The sequence below is a fragment of the Peromyscus leucopus genome, chromosome 2 (assembly GCF_004664715.2).
Source record: "Peromyscus leucopus breed LL Stock chromosome 2, UCI_PerLeu_2.1, whole genome shotgun sequence".
NCBI classification, from domain to species: domain Eukaryota; kingdom Metazoa; phylum Chordata; class Mammalia; order Rodentia; family Cricetidae; genus Peromyscus; species Peromyscus leucopus.
The window spans coordinates 133,548,399-133,576,116 of NC_051064.1; the positions used below are offsets into that span (position 1 = coordinate 133,548,399).

At 44.7% G+C, this 27,718-nt stretch overlaps 1 protein-coding gene and 1 non-coding gene across 2 annotated transcripts; both read right to left on the reverse strand.

The window, feature by feature from the left end:
• Positions 1–1,192: 1,192 nt before the first annotated feature.
• Ppp1r8 (protein phosphatase 1 regulatory subunit 8) lies at positions 1,193–23,058 on the reverse strand. Its single transcript, XM_028888152.1, has 7 exons — positions 22,952–23,058; positions 20,763–20,823; positions 13,663–13,816; positions 11,745–11,965; positions 9,058–9,202; positions 4,760–4,824; positions 1,193–2,543 (listed from the first exon to the last, which is right to left on the reverse strand). The coding sequence occupies exons 1-7, from the start codon at positions 23,005–23,007 to the stop codon at positions 2,190–2,192; spliced, it is 1,056 nt and encodes a 351-aa protein (XP_028743985.1). The 5' UTR covers positions 23,008–23,058; the 3' UTR covers positions 1,193–2,189.
• Positions 18,493–18,658, reverse strand: LOC114706022. Its single transcript, XR_003736469.1, has one exon.
• Positions 23,059–27,718: the final 4,660 nt, after the last annotated feature.

Sequence of the window (27,718 nt, forward strand, 5' to 3'; positions counted from 1 at the left end):
CTCTCTAAAGTCATTCCCTGAGGTGTCTCACTAAAACTTGCATTTTTGGACTTGACCAGACTGGCTAATGAGTTCTGGGGACCCATCTGTCTCTGCCCCCCCACAACCGTCCCCATGTTAGGGGTTACATACCTATGTCATGGAGTGTGATTCTTGGGGTGCTAGGGACTCGAACTCTGACTTATGTACCTGTATGCCAGGCACTTTACTGAGACATCCCCTATTTTGTGTTTTTGTTTTTGAGACAGGGTAGGTTTCTCTGAGTAGCCCTGGCTGTCCTGGAACTCACTCTGTAGACCAGGCTGGCCTCGAACTCTGGGATCCCCCTGCTTCTGCCTCCTGAATTCTGGAATTATGGGTGTGTGCCAACACCCTTGCCTCTACTGGACATTTTAAAACTTCAAAACAGGAGAACACGGAGACACAAGCAGGCATAACAGAGAGACAATAGACAACTCAGATCCCTTGATGTCCACTGTCCAAGTAGCCATGTAACCTGTGCTTGGAAGTTCCCGAGCCACGGTGCTCACGGACAAGTTATTTATCTGAGCCCGACTCTCCTTAGGACAGACCAAAGTGCTGTGAGTTGCTCCACAGCATGTAGGAAGGGCCTGGGGGATGAGTGCTAAGACTTTGCTGTGAAGGTGTTTTCCTGAGACAGGACTCCCCCGAGCAGACTGGAGATGCCAACCTTCTGACTATGGTGTCCCATCTCTTCTCTAGAGGCTGCTTCTGCTGCACGTTCAACCCTCTTAACCATGGGTTTTGTTGCTGGCCTTTGAGTTGCCCAGACAGGCCCTGAACTCATTATGCAGCCAAGGACGCCCCTGTGTCCCGGTCCTCCTGTCGCTGCTTCCCACATCAACCCGTGTGACTGGACTTTGGTCCCTTCCTAGAAAGCCCTATGTCTCTGCAGTGACTGAGACTCCAGGACCCAGCAGCCTTGCCCTTGCCCACACCCCGTGCTTGGTCAGCATACAGCATCTGTTCTGGACTCTGACCAACTGCAGCAGCACCTCTTGAATCCTGACCCTCGGGGTCTCAGTCTGAAGAGTAGTCTCTAATGAGAATTGTCACATTCCTTGGGGGCTACTTTTATTTGTGGTAATTAACAGGGGCAGAGCACCAGCTCCCAGGACAACAGCCACGCCCCTGACAAGTGTCTCCTGGCAACAAGACTCCAGACAGCACCCAAATGACAAAAGTTACATTTAATTTACAATGTAATAAAGGTTACAGGTAAAAAGCTACACTAAAGCAGAAAAGGCCTATTACACAAATGTACAAGTCTGTACAAAGCCCAGACAAGGGCTCCTCCCTCGTCTCCTGTTAGCCAGGTCTAGCCTGGAGCTCTGAATAACCAGAACTCTCCACTGGGGATGGGGGGTGGGGGGTGGGGGAGCCTCCAAACCAACAGCTGAGCATGTCCTCCTGACACAAACCTGGTCCTTGCAAAGCAGTCTTTTCCTGTTCAACGTGAGCCACCCTAACTGGTCATATTCTTAAGAAACTGCCTCATGGCACACACAAAAGGTGATGTCATGGTGAGGGCAGCACCGGACTAAATGAGAACTAGGCAAGTGGAGTGTTCAGTGTGGACAAGGAAAATAGGTCAAGTCCAACAATACTGTTAAAAACCCATAACCTGTGCCTGTGACACTGGCCACAGACAAAGGAAACTCAAAATGGTCTGACTCCAGCAGAAGTGACAGAGGAGAAAGGCCTAACTACTGGACCTCAAAACCATGGACCAAAGAGAACACTTGAGTTTACACCTTGGTTTAAATGAATGCCCACCAACCTGGGATCCATGGCAACCACTTTGCTACCTGGGACTCACAAGGGAAATGGATTTAAATGAGGTTGCCGCCTCCTCCATAGCTCTGGATTCCATCTATGTGTGCGACTTCGTATGAAGACGGTCCTAGGAGGCAGCGGCGGCACGGGGAGAGCGCCAGGGCAGTCTCTTGGGGCCTGGGAAGCCTTTCTCCACACTTCAAGTGTTCTGACTCTGGTCTCTAACTGGTACTCTGGCTCCACCCCAGTCCCAATAGTACATGGTTAGGACCCCAGAGACTTTCTGAAAGACAATACCGCACACATGGAAAGTTTTCTCCCTAGTTCATTAGCTCCCCTAGTCAGCCCTCCACCCATCCCCACCCATCCCACCCTCTCCATAGCCAAAAATATCAAATCAGTAAGGAAGGTGTGGGCTTCTTGCCCGGCCAAGCCTCTTTTGCGTATTTCTTCTTCTTGGGTTCATTTACAGCTTCAGGGTTATAGACGGCAGGGTTTGGTGTGGGGTTTATGGTCACCGCCGACGGTACAACAGGAGTCAAGTCCACGTCAGGGGCGAGGTTCGGGTATGGCATGGGCAAGCCACCGATGAGTGCTGTCCCATGGATGCCGTGCGGCTGGGAGCCTGTTTCGCTATGTGTGGGGGGCAGGCCCCCGTAGAGTCCTCCGCTGAAGGCAAAGTTCTGCATGCGCCTGCTCCCGGTCTCCTCCAGGCCCAGAGAGCCAGAGCCTTCCATCCGCTTCTTCTGTGGTTTGCCACAGGAGAGGGGGAAAAACAGAAAGGAGACATGAGATGAAGCCTTAGTTTCTCTCCACTCCAGCCTTAGAAAGCTAACATCTGGGGAAAGTGTCACCGTGCAGGCCACTGTTTCTGAACTCTCAGGGTCTGATGTCATCTAAGCAATGGCTCTTGTTATTTTTTTCGAGACAGTCTCTCCTACACAGCCCTGGCTGTCCTGGAACTCACTCTAGACCAGGCTGACATCCAACTCAGATCCACCTGCCTCTGCCTCCCAAGTGCTGGGATTAAAGGTGTGCACCACCATACCTGCCTGGCCTTGGGTGCCCAATTTTTAAACAGTCCAAGAGTAATCAAATTTGTGTCAAGAATGTGTGTGGTAAAGATGTGTGTGGTCCCAGCACTCGAGAGGCAGAGGCAGGCAGATCTCTGTGAGTTCGAGACCAGCCTGGTCTACAGAGGGAGTTCCAGGACAGCCAGGGCTACACAGAGAAACTGTCTCAAAAAAAGAGTCACTTAGATATTTTAAAGTGTGAGAGAGCTCTTATCTAGAGTACACGGGCTCTGGGTCCATCCTCAGCACCAGAGCATGCATGGTTATCAGCAAATACACATTTTATTTTTTTTGGTTTTTTCGAGACAGGGTTTCTCTGTGTAGCTTTGCACCTTTCCTGGAACTCGCTTTGTAGACCAGGCTGGCCTCAAACTCACAGAGATCCGCCTGGCTCTGCCTCCCGAGTGCTGGGATTAAAGACGGGCGCCACCACCGCCCAGCAAATACACATTTTATGTAACTAATCTAAGCATCTGTGGATTTTAGTACCTGGCTGAGTGTGAGTAGTCTAGAATGCATTCCTTACAGGGATCAAAGATGACTGCCTTCTATAGACTAAAAACCTCAAACTTCCCCCAGCATTGCAGATCAGTCTCTTGGAACCACTTTGGGCACCTCTGTACAGGGATCTTGTCAGTGTAAGGGGCAATGCATATCCTTTAAGGGAGTTCTACCCACTAGGGAGCTCAATATGCTGAGAATCAGGGCATTTTGGTAACCTCTACTTCTCCATTCCTAAACACACCTGACTTTAAACCTGAGATCTAGACAGACCTCAGTTAGTGCCACTCCTGTGCAGACACAGGGCTGGGGTGAAGAGAGCTGAGTAGTTAACAGCACCGACTACTTTTGTAAAGGACCCAGGCTCGATTCCCAGCACCCACATGGCAGTTCATAACCATCTGTAACAACAGTTCCAAGGGATCAGACACACTCTCCTAACATCTGAAGGCACCAGACATACATCATACATATACATACATACATGTAGGGAATATAAAAAACAATTTAAGTAAATAAAGCTTTAAAAAAAGGCATAACAATAATTGTTTTATTTTTTGAAACAGGGTTTCTCTGTGTAATCGTCCTGGTTGTCCTGGAACTCGCTTTGTAGACCAGTCTAGCCTTGAACTCACAGAGATCCGCCTGGTTCTGCCTCCCCAGTGCTGGGACTAAAGGCGTGTGACAGCACCACCCGGTGGCAAAATGATTTTTAAAGGGACATGGCAAATGCCACATGTTAATGCTTCTCTTTCATCCCCAGCCAGCAGAGAAGATAAAAGGAAGGTAGACCCGTCCGCACCCTTATGGAAGATGACTATATTTCCAGAGCAAATTGTTAGTCCACTGTATTCTGGCTGGCTACCTCAAGTCCTTCTGTGGGGACTCCAGGATTTCTGAGAGGGGTGAGGGGAAGGGTATTCCCAGAGAATGAAAAATGGGAGAGAAGTGCTGGAGAAATGGCTAAGCAATTGAGAGCACTAGCTGCTCTACCTGAGGACCCAGGTTCAGTTCCCAGCATTGACACAGTGGCTCACTCACAACTGTAACTCCAGCTCCAGAGATCCAATGCTCCCTCAGGCTCTCTAGGGCACCAGGCACGCATGTGGTGTACGTGCATGCATGCAATCAAAACACTCATACATATAAAAGAAATATAAAGTATGCAGAATTTTTAACAGGAGAGAAGCACAGGATGTGTTCTGAAATTACGCACAGATTAGCATTCATCTATACTGTTTTTGGTGGTTGCTGTAATGCTGGAGATCAGGGTCTGGACTTAGCCAAGCATATGTGGCACAACTGCATCATATCCCAAAATCCAGGTGGGATTTTGAGCACAGACTACTTGGCATTTCAAACACTCTTTTCTCGAAGGTGCTTCCTACCTTGACTGGAACCACTGCAGTCTGCACCATGTTCCGGAAGCGGCCGACAGAGGGGTCCACATCCTCTGCAAAAGGAGACCAGGGTAGGGTTGCGAGAGTAAGGGATTCAGCTGCACACCAAACAACCAGCTTGTTCAAATGGGAAGATACAGCTAATACTAAATATTATGTGCTAAGCCTTCCCAACAACCCCATAAGGCAGGGACTGCTGAACTGCACCGAGTAGATGAGAAACAGATCAAGGCTCAGAAGAGTCAAAGCACTAGGCCAGCCTAGCTGCTGGAGCAGGGAAGAGCCAAGACTTTAATCCAAGCACCAGAAACAGGCCTGTGCGATGCACTGCTTTCCCAGAGTTTTTTCTTTTCTATGTATTTCTCTTTTGAGGGCAGATAAAACAGCAGGCTATTTTAGTGGTAAAAATAAAATGACATGGGGCTGGAGAGATGGCTCAGAGGTTAAGAGCACTGCCTGCTCTTCCAGAGGACCTGGGTTCAATTCCCAGCAACCACATGATAGCTCACAACTGTGTATAACTCCAGTTCCAGGGATCTGGCATCCTCACATAGACATGTATGTAAGCTAAGGATCAATGCATATAAAATAAAATAAAATAAAATAAATAAAATAAAATAATAAAATAAAATAAAATAAAATAAAATAAAATAAAATGACAAGTAGCCATAACCACATATACTGCCATGCCTGTTCATCAGCAAAGATCAGAGTTAGGAATTAGAACCAGGGCTTCCCATTCAAAACTCACTAGAGGGTCTGAGAAGTCCGTCAAAGCAGCTCCTTTTCTTGGCTGAAGACACACCCCATAAAACTCTAGATTTTAGTTGTGTATATGTGTGGGTAAGTACAATTGTGAGTGCATGTCTACAGAGTACAGAAGACAATGTCAGGTCCTCTGGAGCTGGAGTTTCAGGTGGTCTGAGCTGCCAACACAGGTGCTGGGAATGGAATTTGGGTCCTCTGCTGACCCATCTCTCCACCCCAACGCCAAAGTGTCAAATACTCTCGAAGCAGAGAGGTGGCTGGGCTGCTCCACAATGAATATAAGAGTTACATCACCAAGGGCCGAGTGAGTAGAAAGCACATCAAACACTTTAAGCAATCATTAGCTTAATATCATCAAAGAAAACGAACTGCTTCCCTAAGAGTGTTTTTTCTCACGTGCCATCCACTTTAAACTTTTAAAACAGGACATGTAAGCCAGGCACTGTGGCACACACACTCAGAAAGTAGCAGGAGAAACTGGGAATTTAGCATTGGCTTTGGCTACATGAGACCCTGTCTTAAGAAAGAGGTGGGGGCATGACTGGAGAGTCGGTTCAGCCAAAACAAGAGCACTGGCTGGAGCAGCCAGATTCCATCAAGGAGCTACATGGTTCACAGCTACTGTAAGTCCAGCTCCACTTCCGGCCTGCAGAATACCTGAAACACAAACATAAATAAATAAAAAAAAAACTAATAAATGAAAACAAAAAAACATATACTCTACTTGCTTCCTCAGTGCTGGGATCACACTATGCCCAATTCCAGTTCCTGCTCTTTTTTTTTTTAAGATATAGATATATCTTTATTTATATATATCATGTTATGTGTATGTCTATAGCAGATGTATCTGTTACTTCTGGTAGTAGCATATGATATGTCGTATATATTTTATATATTACTTGTTTAGTGCTGTATTGTTCGTTTTTTTTTTTTTTTTTTTTTTTTTTTTTTTTTTTTTTTTTTTATTTGTGTGTATATGTATATATGTGTGTGTATATGTGTTCTATCTGCATGTACACATCAGTAGCCACTATATATTGTGTGCCATTGTTGTGAGCCACCATGTGGTTGCTAGGAATTGAACCCAGGACCCTTGTAAAAGCAGCCACTGCTCTTAACGGCCGAGCCATCTCTCAAGACCCCTAATTCCTGTTCTTTTCATTTCTTTTTGAAACAGGCTCTCACTGTGTAGCCCTGGCTGGCCTGGAACTCACCATGTAGATGATGCTGGCCTCAAACTCACCAAGATCTGCATACCTCTGCCTCCCAGGCAGGTGTGTACCACTACATCTGCCTAGTCCCTGCTCTTAAGCACTACAATGCCTTGCTTAAACACACTGCATGGTAAGGTGCAGGGTGCTGATTTCTGATTTCTTTTTTCTAGCTAGCCTAGAATATATAACATTGCAGTTTTCATCTCTAGTACTTAAAACTAGGATGACCCATGAGCAGGCTTCTCAGATTGAACATCTAGTCTCTGCCTGAACATTTCCTTTACTCACTATTGTGAGAAAGAATACAATCCAACATGCACTATCAACTTGTACTTGTCACTGAACAGACGTCCCAGTATCTATCACAGGAATCCCTTTCACCTAAAGGTTTTTCATTTAAGTACATATGTGTGCGTGCGTGTGTCTGTGTATCTCTGTGTATGTAAGTGTATGTGTGCATGCACACATCCCATGCATGATAAGTCTATGGAAACCAGGTCTTTTCTTCCAATACAGAGGTTCTGGGGACCAAACTCAGGTTCGGCAGCAAATGTCTTCACCTGGCAAGCTATTTTGATGACCCAGGATTTCTCTGAATTGTTTCTCTAAACATAAGCCTTGGATGTGCTGGTTCTCTCTTTATTTATGCAGGCTAACTCCCTGGTACCCACAGGCTCTGGGGTTGGTCTACCGGAGCTGGGCTTCCCCTTCTCCCCTCACACACAGTTTCCTTATACCCCCGGCATCCACAGGATTCTATACATGGCTGAGAACCAGGGCTCGGGCGCTAAGGACGGCACAAGAGCTCTGTCAGCACACGGACAAATGGGATGACTATCCCCAACCTTCTCTGAATGCAACTTTGAATTGCACTTGATTGGTTTCTCCATACCCCGATGGCCCAGGTTGTTTTCAATGAAGTGAAATCCCCCAAGTCACCGGTCATTCCCCACCCCACACCCACCACAGCTGTCAGTGGAGCAGAGATCTTGTTTAAATAACTGCTATTTGAACCTGAATGTAGAAATGGAGTGATTCTCACAGCATCTGTACACACTAGGCAGGTGCTGCCATTGTATCAGAGCACTTGAGAGGTAACATGAGCTCAAAAGATGAGCAGTCACCCAGCCAGTAAACTTAGGAGTCTGTGGTGGGGGCTGGAGAGATGGCTCAGAGGTTAAGAGCACTGGCTATTCTTCCAGAGGTCCTGAGTTCAATTCCCAGCAACCCATGGTGGCTCACAACCATCTGTAACGAGATCTGGTGCCCTCTTCTGGCCTGTAGTCATACATGCTGTATACATAATAAATACATAAATCTTAAAAAAAAGTCCGTGGTGCCTTGAGTAACAACTGGCCCTCCATAGGCCCACAGGGGTGGCACCATTAGGAAGTGTGACCTTGTGTCACGGGGGACAACAATGATGACGACGACACTTTGAGGTCTCAGAAGCTCAGGCCTGGCCAGTGTGTCACTGTCTCTTCCTGCTGCCTGTGGATCCAGATGTGGAACTCTGAGCTAGCCCTCCAGCACCCACCACGGCTGCCTGCATGCCACCATGCTTCCCGTCATGACAATAATGGACTAAACCTCTCCACTGTGAACCAGCCCCAATTAAATGTGTTCCTTTCTAAGAGTTGCTGCGGTCATGGTGTCTCTCCACAGCAGCAGAAACCCTAACTAAGAGAGCGGCACCCTTCCCTACACACCGACGCTCTCACCTTCCTGTCATTTCCACATCAACTGCAGGTGACTTCCTTACAGGAGTGTTCGATGTCATTAATGGGGGCAGCAGATGGCACTCCAACCTTTGAGCTACCAAACCCATTCAGAACCCAGAGACAAGGATGCTGTTCACAGTGAAGGTAACAAAAGCCATCCTCACTTAACCCTTCACATAACACAGCACACTGGGTCAGCAGAGGACCAGCTTTGCTCTATATACATTACCCAGCCCCCCGCCAGCCCCTCCTTTTACAGGTCCACAGGACTTCGCTGATGAACTATAGAGAATATCTCTCCGCATTATAGCACCCCAATGGCCCATACATTGTGTTTGCTACTGAGACCTTAACCTTTCCATCAAAGAAATTAGGGAGCTGAAGAGACAGCTCAGTGGTTAAGAGCAGTGGCTTCCTCTCTGGACCCAGGTTCAATTCCCAGCACCCACATGACAGCTCAAAACTGCCTATAACTCCAATTTCAGGGAAGATGACACCTTCACACAGACATACATGCAGACAAAACATGAATCCACATGAGATAAAATAATATTAAAAACAAGAAACTAGGGAGAACTCTTACCTGGGTTAATGATCTCATCATCCTCACTGAAAGTCACCCGTGAGTTCTTCCTCTTCCTCTTTGGTCTCTGAATGTCCAGATTTCCCTCCTCAATAGTGAGGGTTGAAATCCGTTTGTTGTGGGCAGTGTTGAACTCTGTCAGGTTCTAAGCCAAGGTTCACAAAATAAAGACTAGAATTAGTACCCAGGGAGTTCCATGGGGAAAATACACAAATAAAGGGCAAGAAGGCACCTGGGGCTTATTCTGACCTCCAAGGCCAGTGAGACTGCCTTCTGCATTCAGAGGATTCCTACTGTCCTAATTAAGACTATTAATAGAGAACATAAACCATCCTCACTGACCATGAGAGTGTCATTTAAAAGGAGGCAAAAGGCTCGGAGAGAACAGGTTGCCCTTGAACTGAGGGGACAGTTGGTTACTTTGCTAGTCTTGAAGGAGTGCTACCACGACTTTATGCCAAGAATTAACGGAAATTTATCTGGAACACTAAGATTTATTTTAAAGTAACAAAACAGATGAAAAAGACAATAAAATCTTCTCAGTAGCTGGCCTCCTTGTAAACCAGCCTCCTTCCTGTGTGTGGGGTAGAGGGCGGGGACAGACAAGATCTATATAGACTAGGTTCTTCTCAAATTTATAACAATCCTCCTGCCTCAACTTCGTGTGCTTAAGTGCTGAAATCACAAGAATGAGCCACCATACCTGGCTTTTTCTCCTTTAAAAGTTTTAAGGCCACTGGCAGCACTTAATTTTGGGCATTAATATCTTGTTCCTCTCCTTCCTGCATCTGGCCCCAGTTCCACCTGTCTCGTGATTAATTTGGCCTTAGCACCACAGCCCAAGCCCCACGGAGGACCTAACACCTCACCAGAAGACAGGGAAGCACAACAGCCTGGAGGGGAACAGACAAGAGACACCAAGGCCCCAGATAGGAGGAGGCTACTTCAGAAGGAAGTGACGTCCACACTGTTAAATGCTATTGTTTTTCTTCCAGAAACCTGGGAAGCTGCTGGAGTGTATAGAAATAGTAAATGCCAGGGCTGGTTAAGAACATATTTGCATTTGGTCTATGTGGAGAGACAAACCACGGCACTGTAGTAACAGACATGTAAAATCACAAATTACTGGGGTCAGTCTCTTGAAAACAGGCTGGAGATACAGGATGGTTGTCGAGCTTAGCATGCACATGGCCCTGAGTTTAACTCGCAACACCAAAATAAAGTGAAAGATTAAAATAACAACACTTTCACCACTTTGAAATTAAATTTTGTAAAATGCCTGGCCATAGAGGCATCCATATCTATAAGAACGAAAAGAGGCTATTTGTCCTTATTTGTTTTAATTTGTTGTTTATTTATTTTTATTTTATGTATGTGGATGTTTTGCCTGCCTGCATGTCTGTGCACCATGTGCATAACCATAACTCCGCAACTGGAGTTACAGACGGTTGCTAGCCACCACACGGGTGATGAGATTCAACCAGGTTACTCTGGAACAACAGCCTGTGAACTTAACCACTGAGCCATCTCTCCAGCCCCAAAGCAGCCTAGTTCTTAGATTCCTGGGTTGTCTGGTCAGCACCAAAAAGGCCAAACGAGTGACTGTTGGCTTTGCTAAGCTGGTGTTATTCAACACAACTTTCTGTGACGACAGAAATGAGTCTTCCATGGGTATCCAAGGAGGGAAGGAGGGAGGGAGTGAGTGAGTGAGTGTGAGTGTGTGTGTGTGTGTGTGTGTGTGTGTGTGTATACACATTCAAGGACTTCCTATGGATAGCAAAATATGCAGACCCTCAGGTGTCTATGCAGGCTCCCATAAACTTTCTATCAGCTCTAGATCATACTTTAAAGGTTTATTTATTTATTATGTATACAGTGTTCTGTCTGCATGTATGCCTGCAGGCCAGAAGAGGGTACCAGATCTCATTACAGATGGTTGTGAGCCACCATGTGGTTGCTGGGAACTGAACTCAGGACCTCTGGAAGAGCAGCCAGTGCTCTTAACCTCTGAGCCATCTCTCCAGCCTCTCTAGATCATACGTAATGAGAATATCGATAGCCTCAATAATGTCAATGTTGCATAAAGTTATGCTGTTACAGAGACTCTCATGAGATAGAGTTGATTGAATTCTCAACATGTTACCCACTACATATGTGAAGACGGAATACATGAAATGTGGTTAGTGACTACTGCACTGGACGATGCAGCTCTATGCAGTCATAAGAACAGAGAGAACAGGGGCTGCAGATATGGCTCAGCAATTAAGAGCACTGGCTGCTTTTCCAGAGGACCTGTGTTCGATTCCCAGCACATACATGGTGGCTGACAACTATAATTCCAGCTCCTGGGGATCCAACTCCATATTCTGAAATCAGTGGTATGCACATACATTTATGCAGGCAAAACACCAAACATATAAAATGAGTAACATCTAACAAACCCACAAAAACTAAAACAGAAAAATGCAATTTCTTGGTCTCGGCCTCTAACAGCCAGTGAAGAAGCACATGGTCCCCCCACATGTGCAGGGAAACCTGGTCACAGCTGGCCATACGCATTGTCAAGGGCTCATTACCACACTGAAAAAGAGCCTCCTGCTACTACAGACTGTCATTTCGAACAGAAGAACGGCTGGCTACACACTGCAAAAACAAGGGTCCCCAAAGACAAAAATGACAGGAATTACATCAAGCTCCGTCTCCTCTTCTGGAAGTCCCAGCAAGCCCTTGAGTTCATCATCCTCTCCCCCCATCTTCTCGTCTCCTTTCACAGCCGATGGCAATGTCTGAGGCTTCTCTCGCAGAGTGTATGCCCTTGTGGATGCACCAAATGAAACCGTGGAATCGATGGGAATCTGCTGAGGCTTGTGAGGTTCCAACCGAATGTGACCCAAGAAAGTGCCATGAGCTGGGAATAACCAAATCAGAACTGTAAGGAGAAAATCAAAAGCAGCCAGCATTCTCAGAGGGGGCATCATCTTTGCCTCTCTAAGGAAGTCAGTTCCCAGAGCACTTCAGTTTTGTTTTTCTGATCGTTAGTTTCTAATGACAATAAATGTCACATTCAGGATTACATTCATCAAAGCAGCATTTTTGTTTGATTCTTTTTCTAGTACTAGGGTCTTATCCATCCCAGGCAAGCACTCTACCTAGGTTGTATTGAGCTACAACCCCAGCCCTTGGTTTTTGAGACAAGGTCTCACTATGTAGTTAGGGCTAGCTTTCAACTTACTATGTAGACAGTTTGGACTCAAACGAACTATGCTAACCATACTGACTTCTGAATTCACGATTTTCCTGCCTCATCCTCCTTAGTGCTGGGAATACGGACATGTGCCACTATGTCTGTAGAAAAACACTTTCTAGGATGGAAATGTCACTAGTTCACTTCATCCTGTCCTGTGTTATAGCAAGGAAGCTTTGAATCTCTTTAGTGGATCTCTTACACACCTTTAAATCTGCTGATCTCCACAACGAACACCATTGCCTGTTCTCTGCTGCCAGAAAGGCTTGGCTGCATTCTGGGTCCAGCAGGAATGCCTCCAATCTAGCAGAAGCCAAGCTCTGCTCTCCAAGGCACGAGGCAAGCATCGGTATGGTCTGCCCTCTCTAGCTCCAACTCTAACAACATGAAAACTGCTGGTCTGGTGGCATTATGCTTTAGCTTTTCCCCAGGACAGGAGAGGAGATTGGCTAGCACAGCTGCAATGTCAATGCCAAGGCAAGCCAAAATCCTACCAGAGTGAATTTTTCCATGTCAGCATTCTGCATGTTATGAAATGGAAAGAAAAGATAAGTACCTGTAAGACAAGGCTCGTCGAGTCCTTATGTAAACAGACTGGGAAGGTGTGTGTGTCTGTGTGTGCTCAAGTAGGTGGGGAGGGCCAAACAGGATGAGCAGAGGAAGTACAACTTTGTACGTTTGACTCTATTTATCATGACAAACAAGCAAACCTTAGCAGTCCACACCATCCAGTCTCAACTGCATTTCTGTAGACTATTTTTTTTTTGGTTTTTTCAAGACAGGGTTTCTCTGTGTAGCTTTGCGCTTTCCTGAGCTCATTGTAGCCAGGCTGGCTCAACTCACAGATCGCCTGCTCTGCTCCGAGTGCTAGGATTAAGCGTGCACAGGCTTCTGTAGACTATTTTAAGCAAAGTTTAAAATTTAATTAATTTAAATTGCAGTGTACTTACGAAATTAAAATTGTTGTAATTCAGTTAAAGCCAAGTATATCTGGGATAAATAACTAAATAACCTATTATAAACAATAAATGTTGCTCAAGTGTTTTGTAAACATCCTGTATTGCTGCATACCAATGACACTATCATGATTTCAACTTAAACTGGATCTGAGTTTGCCACAGTCTTACAAGTACTTGAACATCAATACTCATGAGTTCCTTCATGTCATTTTTATTCTCTCTATATACAAATGTCTCCCAGAAGAGTCCCCCAAACTATCTTTTCCCCTTAGTCAATTATTTCAAGAAAATCTCAGAAATAAAGAGCTGGTTAAAAAAAAAAAAAAGGTGCCCCCCCCAGCCCAAGACCCCAAACAGCATTTCAGTCCCCATGGGGAGCAGGGACAGGAGGCAGGCACTTACTGCTGTTGAGATCTATCAAGAAAACTCTCTTCAGGTGCTTGTGGTAAACCAGTGCTGCATGGACTCGAGAGCAAGACTGGTGGTCGATGGTAAAGTCACACAAATCAGGGTTTCTCCCAAACAAGTAATACTTCTTCTCATCAATAATCAGTTTCTAAATGAACATGAAATTGCATATTACTTCATTCCTACTGCAACCAAATTTAGCAAAAACTTCCCATCATACAAGTGGAGGATCTTGAATAGGTAAAATTTCTGGCAGTCGAGAAAAGCATCTCCCATTGTCAAGTTCTAGGGTCTAATAAGACCAGCATGGGGGGTTTTCCCATGCAAGCTTCTAATCATCGTAAGATCCAAACAGGGAACATCTCTCACATGTGATGCACACTAGATCCTAAACGGCCAGCATGCATTCCTCTCACTTCTAGCTAAGATTAAAAACATACTGTTCCATTAGTTCATCCTGGCTCCTGAGGGACATTATTTACCCCTGTTCCATGCATGCCACTGAAATTCCAAATGATAGACCTCTTCTCCAGGGCAATGGACTCATTGAAGTTCAACAAAAATGTCTTCAGGGCAGAACTGTCAGCTGAAGAACAGGGATCTGGACTACTGAACAGGGAAAAATATGTCTTTGCCTATTTCTAAGTACTTATTTCAAGTCACTGGCACAAACTTACCTTAAGAATGCTCTATGAGCCAGGCAGTGGTGGTGCACGCCTTTAGTCCCAGTACTTGGGAGGCAGAGACAGGTGGATCTCTATTAGTTCAAGGCCAGCTTGATCTATTAAGAGTTCCAGGGCCGGGCGGTGGTGGCGCACGCCTTTAATCCCAGCACTCGGGAGGCAGAGCCAGGCGGATCTCTGTGAGTTCAAGGCCAGCCTGGACTACCAAGTGAGTTCCAGGAAAAGGCGCAAAGCTACACAGAGAAACCCTGTCTCGAAAAAAAAAAAAAAAAAAAAAAAAAAAAGAGTTCCAGGACAGGAAAGGCTACAGAGAAACCCTGCCTTGAAGCGCACCTCCCCCAAATGCTCTATGTACAGGCCCACCTCTATGTACTCAAATAGCAGGTTACTAAGCTAAAACTTTTTGATGGAGGATTACATTTCATCTCTCCAAATACAATCCTCCACTGTATAGAGCTGGTATCAAAAACAAAACAAAACTGTTCTTAATTCCATTAGACTTAAGTGGCCTCTTCCTGTGAGATAATTCTTATATTCTTTTTTTAAAATGTAACTCTGGGGGCTGGAGAGAAGACTCAGTGGTTAAGAGCACTGACTGCTCTTCCAGGGGACCTGGGTTCAATTCCCAGCACCCATGTGGCAGCTCACAGCTGTCTATAACTCTAGTTCCAGGTGACCCAACAAAGACACACAGGCAGGCAAAACACTAATGATCATAAAATAAAATGTAATTCTGGCTGGCCTGGAACTCTAGGCTAGCCTCAAACTCAGGGAGATCCCCTTGCCTCTATCTCCTAAGTGTTGGGATTAAAGGTGTAAGCCACCATACATTGCTGAAATAAGAATTTTACTAAGGGCTGAAATGGTAGCTGAATGCCTTTAATGCCAGCACTCAGGAGGCAGAGACAGGGGAGATCTCAGAGTTGGAGGCCAGCCTGGTCTATACAGTGAGTTCCAATAGAGCCAAAGCTATTATATAGTAAAACCCTGTTTCAAAGGAAAAAAAAAAAAGAAGACTGAAAAATGGTACAGCAGTTAAGAACACTGGCTGCTTTTACTGAGGACCCAGGTTCGGATCCCCCGAACCCACATGATGTATCATAACTGTCTTTAACTCCAGTTCTAGGGAATGTGACTTCTAGTCTTCACAGGCATCAGGCATGCACACAGTGCACATAAATATAGGTAAAATACTCATACACATAAAGTAAAAATATCTTTTTTTCTTAAAAAAAATCATTTGATTAGCAAATGAGTAGGAAGGGCAGAAAAAGAAAGTGCATTCTTTGAGCTGAATCATGCTCTATGAAAAGTTCAATTGTTGTCACAGACGGTTATAAACTAGTCATAGAAGGAATCATTACCTACGAGTTCCTATTTCTAGCCTGATGCTAGTGGTCTAATAATCTAGTATGAGCACCTGATGACCATCATTTAATATGCTGCCTTTTCCTTTGAATATAAGGTCTCATTAAGCTCTGGTTCACATTCCACCCTACATTCCTAAAATCCTCGAGAAGCCAGGAATAGCAACATCTATTCTCTTAAAACTTCAAGCCAGGCGCGTTGGTGCAGTATGCCTTTAATCCCAGCGCCTGGGAGGCAGAGGCAGGGGATCCCCAAGTTGGGGCCAGCCTGCTCTTCTACAGAGTTAGTTCCAGGACAACACAGAGAAACCCCATCTCAGAAAAACAAAAAAAGAACTTCAGAGGTTAAGGCAAGGTGATTGCAAGTTCAAGGTTAGCCTAGGATTACACACAATAAGGCCCTGTTCTTCTATTCTCATTCATTCTCATTCTCATTCTCTCTCTCTTTCTCCCTCCCTCCTTCCCTCCCTCTCTCTCTCTCTCACACACACCAACAAAACAAACCAGAGAAAAGCTAGCACAAAGCTTAGAAGAGATGTATAATGAAGTAGAAGGCTAGAAACCAAGAACTATTCACCCGTGGATAAGTCATTAAACTCACAGTAGATAATGCCCCACGGAGGGGGCTCACCATTCAGGACATATGCATCAGTGTCTCCACATCTCATTCAAGACTTCTGGCTATGCACTTACCTGCCACACTCCTGCCATGAGTTTTACAGTGTATCACTGGTGAGGACAATCCCCTAGGGTTGACATCCTTTCCATTCTTAGATATACCACCCTCCCTTATAAATTTTTTTTAAAGTAAAATAAAGGAACTGGGGAGACAGCTCAGTGGTTAAGAGCACTAGCTGCTCTTCCAGAGGACTGGAGTTCAATTCCCAGAACCTATGTGGCAGCTTACAACTGTCTGTGACTCCAGGGTCTAATAACCTCACACAGGCATACATGCAGGCAAAACACCAATGACATAAAATAAAAATAAATTATTAAAAAAGAAAAATAAAATTAAAATTTATTTGATTTTACAGTTTAATATATTTTGTTTCCTTTTTTTCAAAGTAAGATTTCATATATTCTAAGCTGGCCTCAAACTTGTTATGTAGCTCAGAGTGACTTTGAACTTCTGACCCTCCTGCCTTTCTCTACCTCCTAAATGCTAAGATTACATGCACGTACCACAAAGCCCACTTAAATGTGAGCATTTAAAAATGCCAGCCATGGTGGTGAATACCTTTACTTCTAGGTAGAGGCAGGCAGATCTCTGTGAGTTCAAGGCTACAGAGGTCTACAGAATTCCAGGCCAGAGCTACATAGTGGGACCTAGTCTTAAAAAAAAGTTATTTCATTTTGTGTTTGTGTGCAGGGTAAGTGATGTGTACAGGTACCTGTGGAGGCCAGAAGAGGGCATCTGATCCCCCAGATCCTGAGTTACAGGTGGCTGCAAGTGGCCCAATCTGAATGCAAGGGATTGAACTCAGGTCCTCTGGAAGAGCACGGATTCTCAATTGCTGAGCCATCTCTCCATCCCCCAGTCTGAGCATTTAAAACCTCTGTTATATAATTTCTTTAATGCACTGGTACTAAAGGGTAAACCAGCTGGGAACGAACATTTTAAAGAGTAAGTATGTATCATGGGTCATATGCCCCAAAATAAAAAAAAAAAATCTTCTTTCCCTTTAACCAGTTACTCAGTTTCTCCCAAACTTAGCTCTATGATTCAATCAATTCAAGCAGCTTAGATCTGTGGGTCACTTCTGGGGAATTCCATCCAGCAGTACCCACATGCTGCCACTATAGATCATTTCAGGGCCATACTTCAGAGCACCCAGATTTGGTAAAGGCCTGACAGCCAATAAGTCACCCCAGTGTTACATTTTAAAACACAAATTAAGGTGGGCTGTGATTATGCACACCTGTAACCTCAGCATTCAAGAAGCAGAGGCAGGAGGATCAAAATAAACTGAAGGCCAGTGTGGTCTATACAGTGAGTTCCAGGGAAAGTCAGGGGGTAGCTTCTGGGACTTTGACTCAAAACCACAAAAACACCCTGCCCACACTGCACCCCCCCCCCAAAAAAAAAACAAAAAACAAAACAAAACAAAAAAAACAGAAAAAGACTCTTGTTACTAAAAAGACATTGGAAGCCTGGTGTAATGGTTCCTGCCTAAAATCCCGGCACTTTGGAGGCTGAGCAGAAAGACCACTATAGATTCAAGGCCTGCCTGAGCTACACAGTAAGTTCCAGAACAGCCTAAAGACCTTCTCTCAAAATGGTGATTGGGGAATGCAATGGTGATTCAAGAGGCAGAGGCAGAGTTCTTGTGAGTATGAGGCTAGCCTGATCTACATAGTGAGTTACAGGCTGTAACAGAGAGCTCTGAAACATTAACAATCTTGTAAGATAGCATTTATGCAGGTTGAATCTCACTGTATGTCTCACTTATATTTTTATTTATAAATATGGCATCCTCACTAATTTGTCTGTTAATAACCACAGTGTTCATAGTGGGTCACAAGCATTGATTCTAGGGTGCAAAAGACGTATCAGAGATTGAGTTAAGACCAAAAGAAAGAGCGAAAGGATTCTCATGTTACAGGCACACATTCACTATCAACAGCATCCCAACCACAGAAATGTTAAAAGGGAATTTTAATGGAAAATCATACCTCTTAGAATTAAGGAAATATGTTAAAAGTGAATGAATCATGCACTGCTCTTTCTGGCTACTAAAGCTGTGATTTTTGGCTAGCTACAGCCAACCACTATCAGATGTGCCTCTGAGTTATAACTCAGAATGTGTCTTTACACACTGGGCCTAAAAGACTCATGGCTTTTACTTTAATATCGCACTTCTTCAACCCAACTATCACGACATATCACAAGCCTCTGAAACAAGACTAGGATATAGATAGCTCGGTTAGTATCCAGTGCTGATCAAATCTAAAGCTTTAAAATACATAAACCTAAGCTAAGGAGTAGAATACTTGCCCAGAAGCATGAGACCCTTGTCTGATCACTAGCATGGCAAAATAAATACACAACACACACACACACACACACACACACACACACACACACTCACACGGAAACACTTCTCAGGCCTATTCTATTAAGAGCCATATAGAGATAGCTATGGATAATAATTTGAAGCGGTGTGCAACTCAGCACATGCAGAAATGAAAGATAAGAGCATCAGCAGCAGATGGAGACCAATAATCACAGGGTGCTGAGTAGGGTAAAATACTTTGAAATATACATCTCCCACCAAGGAATGTGATGTTATCACTGAACCTTTCTGCCTGTTCATTCTTATTGGAAACTAAAGACTTACTAAGTTCTAGTAAAAGAGATTTCTTCTTTTAGTTTATTGTTATTCCTCTGCGTGCCTGTGTGTGTACTGGAGGAAACAGGCAGTGGAGGAGGTCAGGACAACTTTGTGTAGTTGGCTCTTTTCTTCCACACTCATGTGAGTTCCAGGGGTACAGCTCAAGTTGTTAGGCTTGCATAGCAAAGCTTTTCCCTGGTGAGACATCTCTCCAGCCCACAACGCAGATTTCTTTACGTCTTCAAATTTCACACTATTCTATGGAGCAACAAATTTTTTTCCTATGGAACCACCTGGAGTAAAAGAAGTTCCTAGATATTTTTAATAAGCACTTGAGGTCCTCTCTGCCCTATAAAAGAACCCATGAAAGTTCTTTTCCAGAAAAGAACTCAAAGGGGCTGTGTGAGACTGGGTCAATTCTGCCACTCCATCTGACCCCCAAAACCCCTCCCTTTCCAAGCTAGTATCTATATGTCATCTTTTTTATTATATACACCAAGGAAAAATAATTACACTTAATAATAGAGCTTTGAACCCAATTTCTAACTATGAAACCAGTGGATTTAGCCTCCATTTGTTGGTAAATAACTATATAACTATAATATATATATATAACTATAATATATATATGAGGCAGAGGCAGGTGGATCTCTGTAAGTTCCAGGTCAATCAGACCTACATAATGAGATCTTGTCAACACTAATCAAACAACAAAATCCCACTATAATCTAATAGCTAATCATTGCACTCTAAGTTTGATGTGACACAGACTCTAGAAACCTATGCAAAAGCTGTAATTCCACTAAACTTTTCCTTTGTAACATTTAACTATAATTATATTTGTGTGTGTGTGTGTGTGTGTGTGTGTGTGTGTATGTGTGATTCTGTCTCTCTCATTAGTTTTTTTCAGATAGGGACCCAGTATACAGCCCTTCTGGCCTCCAACTCACAGAGGTCTGCCTGCTTCTGCCTCCCAAGTGCTGGGATTAAAGGTGTACGCCACCATACCTTGCCCCTCCCTTTAGTTTTAAATGAATCAGCTCCATTTCATTTTCTTTTTTGACAGTGTCCTACCTAACAATACTACTCCGATGGAACTAATCTTTAATCTCATAGAAGCAGCTTAAATGTTAAACTCAATTTATATCATAAACTTCCTCAGTTATTATAAACTATATATTCCAGTTTGTCTGAGCCCTGCAGGCCTATGAACTGTTAAAAGTTATCTTCATTTGGAAAGTGAGAGAAATAATAAAAAACTGAGTGTCTGTGGAAGAGACGAGTATTGAGTGCTGGAGACCAAATCCAAAAGGGTTGTTTGAATGCTAGACCGATACTCCATTGCACAGCTACATCCCTAGTCCCTAGAGCTTTTAACAGAGGGGGACCCCCGCCCCCCGCCAAAAAAAAAAAAAAAAAAAAAGAAGAAGAAGAAAAAAAAAAATCAAGGACAAGCCAGTGTGGTGGCACATACCTTTAATCACAGCACTTGGGAGGCAGAAGCAGGTGGATCTCTGTGAGTTCAAGGCCAGTCTGGTCTACACAGGGAGCTCCAGGACAGCCAAGACTACAGAAAGACCCCGTCTTAAAATAGACAAACAAACAAACCAAAAAAACAAAAACAAAAACAAAGAAGAAAAATAACATGGCTGAAAACACAGCAGAGGAGAGTCACTAAGAAAAACCCTTTAGAATGGGGTGCATTTCAATACCTCGATTAGTTTGTCTCCTTTCACTACATCCAGATGTAAGCCAGGTGGGGGTTTACCTGCCCTGGAAAAGAGCAGAAAAAAAAAGCGTTTTTTCAGGATGAGTCCATAAATGTCTTTTACAACCTCTATCCCATTCGACATCGGGGCTCTCCTGCCAGCCTATCATTAGTTCAAAGAGAAATGTCACGTCCTTCACTGTTAGAGCTTTTCTATCTTTGACACTTTCTTCCCAAGTGAGTCAATTGTTCTAGAGATCTTGGCAGATCTGTATTTAGAGCAGTCAAATTAAATAAATAAAAACCCCTGCATTTTAACACTTCAGAGAGAAAAGAGTTCAGTGTATAAGCATGCCTTGTCACCTGGAGAGGCTTGTTCTCTTTGCTTGTTTTTTGAGACACAGTCTCATGCATCCCAGGCTAGCCTTAATCCCTAGTGGGTTTGTATCTGAGGATGACCTTGAACATCTGAGCCTCCTACCTCCACCTTCTCTGTGCTGAGATTACAGGTGTATGCCACCATGCCTGGTTTAACCTGGGGTTTTAATCTAAGATTTACTACTCTTGATATAAGGACAAAATAAACCAGTTTTGCTGGGCACAGAATCACACATCTGAATTTCCATCAGAGGGATCACTCCAACTTCAAGGCCATCCTAGTTTATACAGCAAGTTTCAGATCAGGCAGGATTACATATACAGATCTTGCCACAAAACAAATAAACAAATCTTAGTTGTTTGGGGACTGATCGATATGTGTCTCATCACAAAATAATCAGAAACTATTACCCAGATGAACTCTTCTGACCAAATCAGAGATGTGTAATTAGGGAACTAGGGCAAATCAAAATCATGCCCATGAAACCAAGTACCCTGAACAGGTCTTTCTGCAAAAAAAAAACAAAAAAAAAAAACAAAAAACAAAAAAAAAAAAAACCACAATTCGTTGAACTTTTCTCTGTACTTTGCTTTATCATTCAAGGGGGATGTGTGCATATCAAGTCACCTGACATTTAATGACAGGTGATCTCAAAGAGTCTCTTTATATTTGGCTGGCCCAAATTTGAAATCGGTGCAGGGACAAGTGTGGATAAAGAATTTGTAGGCTGAAGCAAATGGATATTTTTTTTTTAGAAGTATAAAGAAATACAGAAAACAGCCAAACATTCATTTGCTTCCTGGGCTTGCTCATTTAGACCTTCCAGGGCCCTTACATTTGCAGTCTATCTAATTGAAGATTCAACACAGTCATCTCACGGTTCTGCTCCAACATTTTATGGCACTAGCTAAAAGGACAGTGCATTGGACAAAAGCCCATTTTGTTCGAGAAACAGGTTAAAAATGAACATTAAAACCAAAATATATTTTCTGAACATCCTATCATGTGCGTGACTCGGGCCTAGGAGCTGGAAATGATGCATGGGTTTTTGCCCTTGAAGGTCTCAATGTAACAGAAGACCGAGAAGTAACATGTTAACAACCGTGAGGAGCCGCAAAAGCAGAAAGGGGCGAACTCGGATGCATCCTCGTGCAAAGCAATGCGCATTTATTCATCCTGTACCCTACTCAAGGCTTCAATCACCTTCCTACTCCTAGGAACTTCCCAAGGGATGAAAATGATGTATTCTAACAACTTCTGGTGTCTTTTGTACCGGGCTACGAGCTGGTCTGGTCACAGAGAACAAGGGGAATAGTTCCGCGCCATCCCTGCCCTCGAGGAGCCCCCAGTCCGCGGGAGAAGGGTAAGCACCGCTTGGAGGATGCAGCAGCCACGGAGGGATGCAGCACCAGGCTGGGCTGGGGTGGGGAAGCCAGCTCGTGCGCGCCCGGGACGTTCAACACCGGGGGCAGGTGGGATGCTCCCTGAGAGCACCAGACACTCAATGAGGAGTTGGAGCAAGTTAGGGGCCAAGGCCTCAAGCACCTCTGCGAGCGGCTGAACAGCCAGGGGCTGCCTAAAGTGAACGCCTTCGAGCCCCCAAACCTCGGGTTTCCTCGCAGCCTGGGCCCCTGTTCCTCCGCACGCCGCCCGGCCCCTCACAGCGGACAGTTTTCCCTCAATCATTCCAAGCTCTTTTGGAGCCGCTCGTTTCGTCTCAAAAAAGAAAGAAAGTAAGAAAAAAACCCAGCCTCCCTTCCTGCCCTGGCTAGCCCACGCCAGGCCGTGCCAGCCCCAGCAGCCCCGCCACTCACCAGGTCGGGCAGTCGAACAGCGGGAGGCTGGAGCCGGAGTTCGCGGCTGCCGCCATCTTGCGTCTCCCCCTCCCATTTGGCGGGCCCGAGGCACGCCGGGAAACTGGGAGGTCGAGAGGGAAGCGGCGGCATCCCAGCAGTCTGTGCGCACGCACGCACGCACGACGCAAGCACGCTGGCGGGGGCGCCTCTGGTGGTGGTTAGTTTTATTTTGAAGTCTGCGGTGTTTGCTGCAAGGCTAGGGGTTCCCCTTGGTCTCAGTGTCAGAAGTGGCTTGCACCGAGGGGTCGGTTTCCCGCTCGGCTCTCCTCCAAAAGCTCCCAGCACCCGAGCCTCTCGCGCTTCATCTAGAGATAAGTGATCGCTAGAGACAGAAGAGACTGCTCATTCCGTTCTCCTTCCAGCCCTCCTCTGGAAAGCTGCATCCAAAACCGCATCCGTACTCATTTGTCCTTTCTAATCCAAGTCTGGAGTGTTCCAGCGAGGGTTCAACATGTACGAAAGAGGCCACTGGTTCACTCTCCAGCACCAGTAGTTCTGAGGCTTGAGGGCGTCTACAGATGACTAAGGGTCTGTGTCAGAGATCCTATAGTCTGTTTATGAAAACTTTGGACAAACTGCAGCCAGGCGCAGGCCCGAACAGAAAAAGGTGTCCAAATTTTCACTGGGCATAGGTCAAATGATTAATAAAGGCCCCTTAGGATTTTTCTACTTGGGTCGTAGTGACTATACTGCACAAGGAAGCATGAGAGTTGCCATCTTCCTCTCAGCCCCTAGCTTGCTGGTTGTAATGGCTTTGTCTTTTGAGTGCTTACTGGGAAGTATGTGTTTTTTCTTTTGTTTGTTTTGTTTTTTTCGAGACAGGGTTTCTCTGTGTAGCTTTGCGACTTTCCTGGAACTCACTCTGTAGACCAGGCTGGGAAGTAAGTATGTGTTTTATATGGGTCATCTCACATGGTATTACCAATATTCAAGAAGGATTGATTCCAGAAGAGACACTCAGAGTGAGTTGTCTAGCCTCACCCTAAAACAAGGAGTGGAATTTTAACCCGAGTATATATAAAGCCAAAGGCCAGGCTCTGTCACTAGTCTCATAGGTTTCTGACAGACACACTCTTACTAGTATGCAGCTGATATCCCTTTTACACATTTGATCAGGCAGTTTTCTTTTTTAAGAAATATTATAGATGTGGTAGCACATGCCTGAAGTCCCAGCACTAGGGAGGTAGAGGTAGGAGCATCAGGAATTCCAGAAGACAGCCTCAACTACACAGTCTAAGCTTCTTGAGATCCTATCCCCAAAATTCTGTAGAATTACTGTTCACTAAGAAAGGCACTGTTCAGGGCCAAGGAAATGGTTCAGCAGCTGTGCAAGCCTGGGGACCTGAATTCAGATCCCCAACACCCATGTTAAAGGCCAGGTGCAGCTGTATTCAGTGTTGGAAAACCTGAGACAGGTGGATCTTAGGTGCTTGCTGGTCAATGCATACAGATTCACTGAACTCATGTAAGTGATGTTGACGTGTTGTCTTCACAGACATGCATACACATCAACATCCACACCTGAGCACTCACACAACATAGAGTTCAATAAGTGAAGGACTGTGATGAAAGTAATTATTTTCTTGAATCATTGCTACTGGCTCCCCATACTGTTATTTTTTTAATTTATTAATTTATTTTGAGAACAAGGTTTCACTATGTAACCTTAACTAGCCTGCAATTTGCTATGTAGACCAGGCTGGTATTGAACTCACAAGAAACCCACCTGCCTCTGCTTCTTGAGATCTGGGATTCAAGGCATGTAACACTGTGCTCTGCTAGACAGTTAAATTTAAATAAGCCTATTTAAGAGACTTTTTCTCTGGATGAGTCTCCACGTTTCAAGATGGAACTGCAATGTAACATCAAGCTGGATTTAAAAAAAGATTTATTTTATGTATATGAGTGCTCTATCCACATGTACACCTTTATTCGAGAAGAGGACACCAGATCTCACTACAGATGGTTGTGAGCCACCATGTGGTTGCTGGGAATGGAACTCAGGACCTCTGGAAGAGCAGCCAGTGCTCTTAACAGCTGAGCCATCTCTCCAGGCCCCAAGCCAGAATAGTCAGTGATATGTAGAGAGAACTTGTCTCAAAAAGTAAAATAAAATAAAATACAAAAAGACTATTAATACCCCCTTTCAGCTGGGTGGCGGTGACGCATACCTTTGATCCCAGCACTCAGGAGGCAGAGCCAGGCGGATCTCTGTGAGTTCGAGGCCAGCCTGGTCTACAGACTGAGATCCAGGACAGACACCAAAACTACACAGAGAAACCCTGTCTCACCAAAACTACACAGAGAAACCCTGTCTCAAAAAACAAAAAACAAAAACAAAACAAAACAAAAACCCTTTTCTGCTTTGTGATCCCAAAGACCAAACTGATAGGAAAAAAAAAAATCCCAATTCTAAACTTGACTTCAAGCAACCAAATAATGACTCCCTATTTTGGAGGACAGGATTTGATTTCTAAGAAGAAATCAGAGAATTGCAAAATTGTTTTGAATGAAACATAGTAAACCATATTTTTAAAAATTGTTTTAAAATGTTCTGAGCTAGGTGTTATGGCCGCACACCTTTAATTCCAGCACCCAGGAGGCAGAGGCAAGTGGATCTCTGAGTTTGACGCCAGCTTATATTTGTTTCTTTGTTGTTGTTGTTGGTGGTGGTGGTGGTGGTGGTGGTGGTGTGTGTGTGTGTGTGTGTGTGTGTGTGTGTGGTCTTTTTTTGGGGGGGGCAGGGTTTCTCTGTGTAGTTTTGGTGCCTGTCCTGGATCTCGCTATGTAGACCGGGCTGGCCTTGAACTCACAGAGATCTGCCTGCCTCTGCCTCCCGAGTGCTGGGATCAAAGGTGTGCGCACCACTGCCTGGATCAAAGGTGTGTGCACCAAATGCATGCCTGGAACCATCAGCGGCCAGAAGAGGATGTCAGATTTCCTGGAACTGGAACTACAAACAATTATGATCTGCCCTGTGGGTGCTAGGAACCAAACCTGGGTTGAATGTAAGATCAGCAAATGCTCTTAACTGTGGAGTTCTCTCTCCAACCTCTCCAAAAGAAAACACTTCTGAGAGTGTGGTTGGTTCAGTGGTAGGGTGCTTGCCTAGCTTATGCAAGGCTTCCATAGCAACACACATGTATACAAAGGTACTTTTATCTGGCAACTTGTGTAAGCTTTTGAGTTTTGAAACCCCTTTCAAGCGTGAGGTCGTGTTGAAGTCATTTCTAGCTATCACTGACTGGACAAAATCTTAGCTAAAGTTCAACTTTCAATTTCTCAGTCTGTGTGTGTGGTCTACCTACTGTCATAAGAAACCTATGAGGTGTATTCTCATCCTATAATTCTCCACTCCACTGTAATGTCCCCACCCCAGCACAGCTTCTGGTGTGTCAGCACTTTATACTTAACAAGGCCCTTACAAAGCAAAATGCTCTTTGAGTGGCAATGGTGTCAGTGTAGACCAGCAAACTGGAGGACAGCAATACAGTTAACCTTTTGAAATGAAGACTAATGTTAGCTGTCATGGTATCTGGCCAAAGAGAAGATTTTTTTTTTGTTGTTGTTTTTTGAACAGGGTTTCTCTGGGTAGCTTTGCGCCTTTCCTGGAACTCCCTTTGTAGCCCAGGCTGGCCTCGAACTCACCGAGATCCGCCTGGCTCTGCCTCCTGAGTGCTGGGATTAAAGGTGTGCACCACCACTGCCCGGCGAGAAGTTAATTTCTTAAGTCTCTGACAGACTTCTCCAGACCAGACTCTAAAGACATTAATATTTTAAGTCTCTGACAGGTTTCACTAGAATAAAATCTAAAGACATTAAAAGCTGACAAAAAAAACCCACAAAAAACAAACAAACAAACAAAAAACCCCATCAAACTTAAAATGGTCAGACGTGGTGACACATTACATGTAATCTGAGCACCTGGGAGGTAGAGGCAGAAGAATCAGATGTTCTGCTCCACAGTGAGCAGGAACTACATGAGACCCCCTGATCAAAGGAAAAACCCGTATCAAGCAGCGCGCAGCCACCTGTGACTCAAGCTCCAGGGGAGCTAATACTCTCTGGACTTCATTTGTACACACACACACACACACGTGGCATACACAGACACAAACATATACACACAAATAGAAATAAACCTTAAAACATCTTTGGTATGTTCAAATGAAGGCAATGAGAAACTGTATGTAGACGCTGTGAGCAGGAAGCTCCATTAGCAGGAGACAGATGCAAAGTGCACAGGGTGTTATGAAGGAGAGGATGCTAATTTCGGCAGAAATGACCAGTTCTCCAGCTCCGTCAAGAGGAAGCACTCTGAAGAGGAGGTGAGCAGGAAAGCTTCTCTCAGTGATTGGTGTACACACTATATATACTGTATAATGGTGGCTTGAAGTAAAAGCACTCCAGATGACCACCCTTAAAAGCTGTCTTCTCATGGCCAGGTTCCCGTTGTCTCAGCTTCTTGAGTCATTAAGAGTACACAAGGCCTGCAAGATGGCTCAACAGGTAAATGCGTTTGGCTCCAACCTTGACAACCTGAGTTCAGTTCCTAGAACCATATAATGGTGGGAGAGAACTGACTCCTGCAAGTTGTGCTCTGACTCCTGCGCGCATCCTGTGGCAGGCCATATCCTTCTCAAATAAATATAATAAAAAAATTGAAGGGGGGTCTAGCAATGGCTCAACCATAAAGAGCAATTGTTGCTCGTGCAGAAGACTTGG